At 42.4% G+C, this 10,547-nt stretch overlaps 1 protein-coding gene across 1 annotated transcript in view; it reads right to left on the reverse strand.

The window, feature by feature from the left end:
- Nucleotides 1-6,433, reverse strand: part of si:ch211-26b3.4 (connector enhancer of kinase suppressor of ras 2) — a 32,971-nt gene extending 26,538 nt beyond the window's left edge. The window contains exons 1-2 of the mRNA XM_062537395.1: nucleotides 6,415-6,433; nucleotides 277-440 (exon numbers count right to left, since the gene is read on the reverse strand). Of these exons, the coding sequence (XP_062393379.1) occupies nucleotides 277-440; nucleotides 6,415-6,433 (183 nt within the window). The remainder of the gene's footprint in view (nucleotides 1-276; nucleotides 441-6,414) is intronic.
- Nucleotides 6,434-10,547: the final 4,114 nt, after the last annotated feature.

Genomic DNA, 10,547 nt, shown 5'->3' on the forward strand with positions numbered 1-10,547 from the left:
CCACACACACACACACACACCAATCCACCCACCCGCCCACTCTCACACACACACACACACACACACACACACACATACCAATCCACCCACTCTCACACACACATTCACAGATTCAAACACTGTTTCTGTGTGTGTGTGTGTGTGTGTCTCTCTCTCTCTCTTTGTCTCTCTCAAACACACACCCAAACACACAAAGATAAAAACACATCCGTACACATTTCTTTTCTCTCTCTCTCTCTCTCTCACACACACACACACACACACACACACGCTCACCAGAGCACAGAGCAGGTCCACAGCCTCCAGGATGAGCTCCTGGTGTCCGATGCGTGTCACCCCCAGTTCCTCCAGCTCCTGGTGGGTGATGTGCAAGAGCTGCTCCCCGTTGATGCGCTCACGTTCAAACGTCTTGATGTATTGGAGCAAACAGTCGTCCAACCCTGCCACGGAAACACACACACACACACACACACACACATGGGTTAGGAGGACCTTTTTGGCTTGTGTGGCATCAGTTGATGCTAACAGATTAGATCTCATCTCTGACTTGAGTGCATGACGCAATATCAGTGTGTGGATGTCATCAGGGATTTTGTGCTTGTCTCATGTTCAGTGTCACATTAGAATATCCACTGTGCTTTTTCTGGTCATGGATAGGCTGGGTGAACCCTGCCTGATCTGCCGGCGATTTGGATTTCGCCCTGCAGCTCAGGCTGGAAACCTGCACATCTCCTGCACATCTCCTGCTTCCTGTCCACATCTTCTGGGTCCAATCATAAACTAGCTTATCCAAAAGGCACACCTGGAGCGTTGGTCTGATTGGTTGAAGGACTATCCAAAAGCATACAGAGTTATTTGAACTATGCCCACTGATCACGCTTCTGGTGCAGTAGAAATAAAGCGCAGACTCCCCAGACTAATGTTCAATCTTAAAAGATTGAGCTTAGTATGGTGATAGCCAGACTAGGTTAGAGATACTTGACTTCTGCTTTTTCTTAGAAAATGGCAGATAAGATCATAATGCTTCTGCAATTGAATGAATACACACAGTAAAATTACACTTCAGACTATTTTCCATAAGGCAATTAACTGTAATAGCTTCTACTGTAACAGTGACCTCTAAATGACTGACGTCACTCCAGACAGCACAGAGCACTGTATCAGTTCAGATAGCTGAGGTTAGCTGGGAAGCACTCTTTCAAGTTGAGTCATTACTGTATTAGAAATTCACGCTGGTGCTTGAAGATCCTTGGAAACAGGAGGCGAGAAGGAAAACCTCAAAGTTGCCCACTAACTTAAGCACGGCCAATCGATGCATGAGGAATGCGGTTTACCCAAGCACATGTTGTCTGTCGTCACACATTCATGTTTTTATGTGATCTTAAGGATCCTTCAGCAGGGGAGTTTTGAACATTCTAACATTCTAGAAGATTCTGTTCTGCAACAATTTAAGATTCTAAAATGCCATGAATTGAATGAACATACAAACACACATCCAAAATAATAATAATAATAATAATAATAATAATAATACATAGGTTTTACGTATATAGTGTTTTTCAGGTTACCCAAAGCCCCACACACGCACATGCAAACTAATAAACCAGACAGATAGTAGAGGAAAAGATCTCTCTGTTTTTAAACTTGACCATTCTTGCATCTGCATTTCAAAACACTATTATTCAGATTCCCAAAACTGTAGTCAGATACCAGAAGACCATCGGTAGAAACAAAAACAGATGATGTCCTTGAGGCACCATTACGTTTTACAGGACCACAAAATCTCACTTTTATCTCAACACACACAGGTATGACAGAAGACCGGCAAGGAGCTTCAGCAGATAACACTTCAGTACTGTCCTCAGTCAAGCATCCAATCTAGGCTTTATCTCGAACACAAACAGGGGCACGTGATGTATCTGTAATACTGAGCGTAGCAGCTCCAAATGGCACAGATGAAATGGCAAGCAATTCTTCCCTCTTTGTGTGGAGGTGAAAATAAGGACTTTGGTGGTCTACTGTAATTTGGCATAGTCATTTCTACCACATCTGAGACCCACTGATGGCCACAGCTCATATAGGCTAGAGCTCCTTTAGTCACAGACGTGGTTGCCAATATCAGGAGATTGTATTTTTGACCATCACAATGAGCATCAGCTACTCAGAATTTCAGAATTTGACGGTTACATTTCTGATTTGAATTATTTTCATAAATGACATCTGCACAATATCGATTCGCAAATTTGAACCTACCACTGCGATGTGTTGCACGAATCGCTCATGGATTTGTGTACGTGTGTATGGCCGAGCCGGAGGATGTCCTTCAAATTAAACGCTTGTGGGGTTTCCATTCTGTTCCCCATGCTTCAGCAATGCGCGCTGCTTGGCAACGGTTGCTGGGAGACCAGAAGGTAAGGCCTTGCTCTAGATGAGCCGTGTGAGTGGAAGAGTGTGACTCGAGTAAGGAGCGTGAGGAGGGGCAGGAGCGTGGAAACAGGGGTGAGTGTTTGTATGAGGACGAGAGGACGAACAGGAGAGTGTTTTGACTACGTGGAGTGTATGTGTGTATGTATAGAGACATGAGAACCATGAGGAGTGTATATGTGTATGGAGTCATGATGACTTTGAAAAGTGTGAAACCAGGAGTTTGTGTATATATGGGGTCATGATAACTATGAAGAGTGTATATGTATTTGGATGTGTGAACTACAATGACAGTGTGTATATGCATATACAGTTATGTGAGGACAAATGTGTGTCCAGGAATGTCCAGGAATGTGTTATCAAGTGTATTTACAAATCAGAGTGTGAAGAGTAGGCTATATGTGGAGTCATGAGTGAGGGTGTGTGTGTGTGTATATGTGGGGGCATGAGGACTATGAGGAGTCTGTGTATACGTGAACGTGATGACTATGAAGAGTATATGTGGGGACTAGGGGTTATGAGGACCAACATTAGTGTGAGAACAAAGCTTTGTGTTTGTATGGGGACTTGGGGAGGTGAGAGTGTGTGGGTACAGAGACATCTAGACTATGATGGGTGTGTGTATACATGAAATGTATACACACACCACCACAAGTGTGTGTATCTACAGGGACGTCTGGACTATAGAAATGTGTTTGTACTATGAGGAGTGTGTGTATGTATGGGGGCATGCGGACTACAAGGAGCAGGAAAACAGGAGTGTGTATGGGGACTTCTGGACTATGAAGAGTGTGTGTTGTTACAGTAAGAGGAAGTCTGGACTGTGTACACGTGAATGTGAGGACTATGAAGAGTGTGTGTATGAAAATGAGTATGAAATGCACAGGTTATCATTTAAGCAGCACTATTCAGTAAAAAAGGGGGGGGGGGGATAGAAATAGATTCATTGTGTCAAACAATTTACATTGACATCTTGGTCTGTAATGTCCACATATAGAACAAGCATAAGTTATGGTTTCTACAGCTGTATTAATAAATTAAGAGAAAAAAGTATGCAGGCATGTTGTTTATGTGTGTGCGACACATGAATAGGATGGGAATAATAACGCTTGTTAAAGGAATGCTCTTATTGTAGTCTCCTTAAATACACATCAAGCAAGAAGATGAAAGTATGCCATTCCTCCCTAGGTTCCACCCCTCCCTTCCAGCCAGCCCAATCACAGATGACCCTGAGCTTCTCTGTTTAAACACCCTGGCTTGCTGAGACACTTCTTCCATGCTTCTCAAGCTTTCACTGTAAACAAACCAATTAGCTGACTTGCTTTTGCTAAGATGGAGAAATGTACAGTGCCACATGGTTCATTAACATCCCTCAGTTATGATAAGCAGTTGTAGATAGCTGACGTATGCTATTTTTGCAGATTATTATGTTAATTTATGCTTGTAACTTCTTGCTCATGATATTACAAGTTCACTAAACACCAGCACGGACCCCTGCATTATATTACAGAACACATTTGTGCTGGTCAATTATATTTATAGCTACCTAAAGGATAAAAGCAAACTCAATTCAAGCACTCTGCTAAAAAATCTGTCAAGCACAACATGTCCATGCCCCATTTTCAGCAGTGCTGCATGTTTTGGAAACATTACAGTACATACAGTAACCAAACTGACTCATTTCACAGTTTTTGCCTACACTCATATCAAATCCTCTACAGACAAGCCAAATAAGACATTACACCTGCAGAGAAATACAGTAAGCTTAACTCACATCTATGTCAAAGTGAAACTCTGCAGTTGACACAACACAGTCTTTTTCCAAAACACACAAAACAGACGCACCATTTAAATGACTCTTTCACATCAGCAACAACACACTGACATGATTTAGACAAAACACTGTGATACTATCTTTATCTTATGTGAAACTCCAAAATAGAAATGCTCCAGTAAACAGCTTACAGTTGTTTGTTTTGTTGCTTAAGCAATACAGCATGCTATATACTGTATGTTATTGTAAAAAAATTAAAAATATGCGAAAAATAACTTGAAGAAAATGTGATAGAACAAAAATAATAAAGTACTTGCAAGGGACGGGGTGGCAGGTTTATAGATCCTGCGTTCAAATGGGATCTGGCTAGGTTTCACTCCAAACTCCCTTCAATCCAGCAACAACAACAACAACAACAACAAAACAATACCACCTTTTACTTCTTGTCATCCCTAAGAGAACGTGCCCCTGTAGGCATTCCCATCCCATACATTTTACTTCATATATGATATAGAAATGTTCAACAGGTTTTCAATAGGATATTAGTCATTAGTCATTGGTTAAGTGCGGAGACACATACTCAAAATGAGGTATACATACAAGAACAGTTATGGTCAAAGAGTAGCTTCTAACAGAAAACAATGAAATGCACATCTCAACTCTCCCCTGTTCTAGTCATCACGGTTACAGACACATCTCATGTGAATACTCCTCGTCTTTGTCATCATCTGCAACGCCATGGACTTCAACTCACTGGATGGCAACAAATCTGCCTGAAAGCTACTCTCAACTGGAAACTTTCAGACCAAGGGACTTAAAAAACATGAGTTGAGATATGGTAAAGCATTGCCCTTGGTTGGTTTTGGCATTGATGATAATCAGTGTTGACGGAAATGAGAGTTGAGCTGGTAACTCTTGTGCTAAAACATGCAGCTTCGCTAGAATCTGTCACAGCGTTATCACACTGGCAGCAGCTTCTACTGCGAGGAGACTTGTGCATTGTGCCGAGTTCTTGGCCCGACCGCTCGCTCTCCACTCGCTCTCCTCTGCCGAGACTCGCAGTTTTCCCTCTCGCTCCATTTCAGTGTTTATCTGTGTGCAGCTCACAGAGCAGGCGAGCAGCAGGCACCTGGCCAAGTGCAAGCGCAAGCGCATGGCACGCCCATCAGCCCTGCGTGCTGCTCGCGTGGCTCGGCTCGGAGGCGCATCTCCTCTCTGCACACGCCTTCCACACACACACACACACACACACGGACACACACACACACACTCACATACACTCATCGTGCCTCAGGAACTGGAGTTGCTGCTGTTTATCAGGGCTCAGATGGGGCTCCTGAAAACAGCTGCTGCTTCAGGCCAACGCACTCGCAACCTATCCAAAATATCCACGTTAGAACCTTTTAAGTGCATCTGGCCACATCATGTCCCTTCTCCTCTACGAGCTCTCGTCAGCATGGGAAAGATTAAGAAAGACATCTATTCCCTCTGTGTATTTATAGAGTCTGCAGCTAGGCATGTCACCTTACAACAACACCTCTTAAGATTTTTTAAAATGCAGCATGATTACAAAGACTTGTCATAAACGGCCCTATACAAATCACTATCATTGCTTTTAGTAGTGCAGATGGATGAACCAAAATGTCCAATGTTTTTTTGTTATTTTTTCCTCCAATTTTGAAGTCTGGCTATCACCACACAAAACTCAATCTTTTAAGATTGAACATTAGTCTGGGGAGTCTGCGCTTTATTTCTACTGCACAAGAGGCATGATCAATGGGCATAGTTCAAATGACTCTGTATGCTTTTGGATAGTCCTTCAACCAGTCAGACCAACGATCCAGGTGCGTCTTTTGGACAAGATAGTTTGTGATTGGACCCAGAAGATGTGGACAGGAAGCAGGAGAGATAGATGTGCAAGTTTCCAGCCTGAGCTGCTGGGCGAAATCCAAATTCACCGGCAGATCAGGCAGGGTTTACCCAGCCTACCAATTTTGCTCCCTGTAGACTAAACCTTTCCCTTTTTGCGCTCAAGGTGTGCATGCCTAATTGTATTGCCAAATCTTCTACTCAAACAATATATATATATTTTTTTAAAGTCCATTATGTTAAACATCTGTCCAAAACAGTTTTGCTTCAAGCTGAATCAAGTGGTGTCACATGCTGAATACTTGACAATCTGATCCTGGACACCTGTGATCTATAAAATGCCATACCATGCTGCTTGGCAGTCATGACGGTCACTCTGGAATACAATCCTTGCAGACCAAGTAAAATCAATGTCAACAATTACTGCCATTCCTGGATTACTGATGCCTCTCAGTTTCTGATAAAAGTTTGGATCAATTTTGCATACTGTACACCACACATGAGCATGCTCTTTTCAGTCTATAGGGCTTATCCAAACAGTATCCTAACAGTTCTCGAACTGTGCGGCACCTTTTGGATGAGCTTAACATTGTGTGAAGGCTTGCAGAGAAATGAGAGAAACGTTTTGTGTTTCACTTCATTATTTAACAGAAATATGCGATACTGAAACGTTATTCTACATTGCTCAGCACTGTTTACTGTACACCGCTTACTGTACAAGCGCATTGTGTCATGTTTTCAAGAAATAATAAACACAACTGTCCAAATGTCCATATTTTCCATTAAAATGTCAGTTGAAACAGATACTAATCTACTTCATCCATTTTACTGCTGTGCTGACAGCCGTTTCACCAGTGGCAATTTAAGGCAACATAACTCAAGTTTGTATCTGTGAACAACAAGTACTCCATATCCTTATTGCATTTCCTAGGCTTCACTTGGGCGGGCAAACCAGACATATTAATGCCTGTTCCAAGTAGATTTCTATAAATCATGTTTTCTGCAACACTGATATGTATGGCTTCTGCTGCTACGATTAAATCTCAGAACTCTCTCAGAAGTTTCCTTAGAATTACAGGCACTGTGACCGTTAAGCATTACATATTTATACCAGACAATAAAAAACACACATTTTGCTCTCGATTCATGAAAAATCCTATTGCAATACTCCTAACGCAATATGACAGCGTTCTCTTGGAATATTTCAGAATGCAGTGACTCTGTGCAATAATGCAAAACTACAGGAATGTAATTGAAAATAAAACTATTGTCATTGGCTTTCACTGCACAGAGCTTGTTAGCAATTTTAGCATGTTGAGGTATCCTTATCTCATTAACTCTTGAAGTGCCTGATTGGAGATCTACATGATGAACTAAGTCAGTAAATAAGGGTAATGTTAAATGTTTCAAAAGTGTTGACAGTATGGACATTGTCCTTTGACATTGTGTGAACAAGACACAAAAAGGAGTCAATGAAATGCCTGTCTGTGTGTTTTTCCCCCAAAGAAACATTTTGGAGGGCATATCTTATTCCGTTTCCAGACAGTCAAGCAATTTATTGCCTATAAAATCACCTACTCCGCTAACTCTACTCTACTCTCTGATCTACTGTAACATCTGTAATGGGTATTGGTTGTATTAATGGCAGTTTTTAATAACTTTTTCAGCTGCCTTGTAGGCTTCTTAATCTACACACTGTTTCAACATTTCCTCCCAAACACTACAGCATGTGTCAGTTGGATAGGTAACTGCTCACTTAAAGGGATATTCCGCCATTTTTGGAAACAAGCATTTTCCATCTCCCCTCGAGCAAAACAATTGATATCTACCTTTTTCCCGTTCATCCAGCCATTCTGTGAGTCTGGCGATAAAACTTTTAGCTTCAGCCTAGCATAGATCATTGAATCGGATTAGACCAGTAGCAGCAAAAAAAAAAAACAAAAAAAAAAGCTTGAATTTCCCCTTGGGGATCAATAAAGTATCTATCTATCTACAGTATCTATCTATCTATCTCGCCTGCTAGCATCATGTTTAAAAGTGACTAAGATTTCAGGTAATTTTCCCATTTAAAACGTGTCGCTTCTGAAGTTAGAAAGTGCAATAAGACCAACTGAAAATGAAACCTGGCATTCTTCTAGGCTGATTTGACATGGAACTACACTCTCATCTGGCGTAATAGTCAAGGCAAGTTGCAAACGTACCATGGGCGAAGTGATATCAGGCACTACTACTGCTTGTTGTCTATGGGGACTATTTTCAGAAGCTGCAAGTTGCCTTGATTATTACGCCAGATGAGAGTGTAGTTCCATGTCAAATCAGCCTAGAAAAACGCCAGGTTTCATTTTCAGTTGGCCTTATTGCACTTTCTAACTTGAGAAGAGACACGTTTTAAATGGGCATACCGTAAATCTTACTTCACTTTTAAACATGATGCTAGCAGGCGAGATGCTACTGGTCTAATCCGTTTCAAAGACCTATGCTAGGCTAAAGCTAAAAGTTGAATTGCCAGACTCACAGAATAGCTGGATGAACGGGAAAAAGGTAAATATCAATTGTTTTGCTCGAGGGGAGGTGGAAAATGATCGTATTTCCAAAAATGTCGGAATATCCCTTTAACAGTTTTCTCATCTGTATATACATATGATAATCTGCAGAGTGCAGACCCCATGGAGGAGATGTTGAGGAAAGATCAATGGAATTCTCACCACTGGACTGCTGAAACACACAGGATGCAGAGCAAAGCCACTATTGCTAAATGTATAGGCCTTTTAAAGGTTAAGGAGTTTCATTGCCTGCTTAAAAATATGGCTTCTATAATGAATATAGGACTTTACTATATGAAAAATCAAAACCACTAGGAAAAACTTTTGTGCTGCAGCCTTTGGGCAATAGTTGTCCATGATGCAGCTTCCCTTCACTAAAAAATTTATCTTCTTCTGACAAAATAATGTTTTACTGTTGTCAAACACCCTCATATAAACAGATTGGTTATAATATGTAAAACAGCGGCTTACAGAGCCATGGATGTCGCCTTTAGGAGATGCAGACGTGTTTGGGGGAAAACACCCAAAATGTCCTTTTTCCAACAATCAATGTGGTTCTTTGGCTGAACACAGGTCAGTGCCACCATTATGACAGTGCCATCGATGTATAGGGTGAGAATACCGGGGTGACCCTTCCATTAGGCTGCAGTGGGACTCAGGTGAAGCCATGAGTGTGTTAGCAGCAATAACGGCAGGAAACACAAACTGACAGCACTGCTGAAGATTGACATGTGATGTGAATTGTGATGTGTGAACATTCTGCAATAATGTGATAACGGAGGCTATAACAAAAAAAAACGGATTCACTACAGTGATTCACTTTGAAGCGAGGCCTCTCCCAGGAAAATATGTTGTCAGATGTACTTAACTTGGAGATTATGTTCAAACGCCACAGAATAATGTCACATTGCTGTGATTAGGACAGAAAAAGAGAATATTTCCATAATAGTGAACTGATCTGTCAGCCATTAGGAAGACTACCCACTGTGTTATCGGGACGAGTCTGACAAGAACCAGGCAACTTGCTCAGAGAGAGAGAGCTAGCGAAGGATCCCTGGACTGTGATGTCCTCTGATCAAATATGCAAGAAGTTTGGGTGACCCCTGATGAGTTATTTGACAGCAGACATCTTGTATGAAGTGGCCCTGAAGTCCCCCACCCCCCCACCTCCCCCTACACTCACCTCCTGCCTAGTTTGCGCCTCTGGTGGTTTGCCAGGCTCTCTACCACAAACGTGCACACGAGGAGGACCACATATTCCCGTCTCAGGACCGGAGTTTAGAGACCACTGCGTGTCATCTAATGAAAGATTCAAGAGTGTCATGACAGCGGACAACACATTCTACACCGCCGCCCGACATGCCATGCGGTATAACGTCCCCATGGAGCGGCGCCCCAGCATGGGAATGTCTAGGTGAAGCTGTGAGAGCTTCATGATCCCTCTCATCACCATCACTCCTGTAGCACGGCGAACACCATCTTCAGCAGCACAGCACAGCACAGCACAGCACTGCACACATCTCCAAACCTCTCAAAAGCCATTTGCTTGCAGCTGTTCTATGGTGGGCCTACATCAGACGGCATGCTACATTATATCTCAGACAAGCTGAGGGAAAACAATGAATGCAGTGTGTGTGTGTGTGTGTGTGTGTGTGTGTGTGTGTGTGTGTGTGTGTGTGTGTGTGTGTGTATGTGTGTGTGTTGTAACGGAGATTCAGAGAGAGAGAGAGAGAGAGAGAGAGAGGCAGTATGAAGTCATCTAAAATGTGAAGCACTGAGGTCACTGATTGTTGCACATCTTTGATCACACGTCTCGCACATTATCACCTTCTCACTGACGACGCGCTGATCATACACCATGGCGTTCCTCGGAAGCCGAGGCGCAAAATGGCAAACATGCGATCAATATTCATTGAACTCAGCAACATGGCCTCCCT

The sequence above is a fragment of the Sardina pilchardus genome, chromosome 5 (assembly GCF_963854185.1).
Source record: "Sardina pilchardus chromosome 5, fSarPil1.1, whole genome shotgun sequence".
NCBI classification, from domain to species: Eukaryota; Metazoa; Chordata; class Actinopteri; order Clupeiformes; family Clupeidae; genus Sardina; species Sardina pilchardus.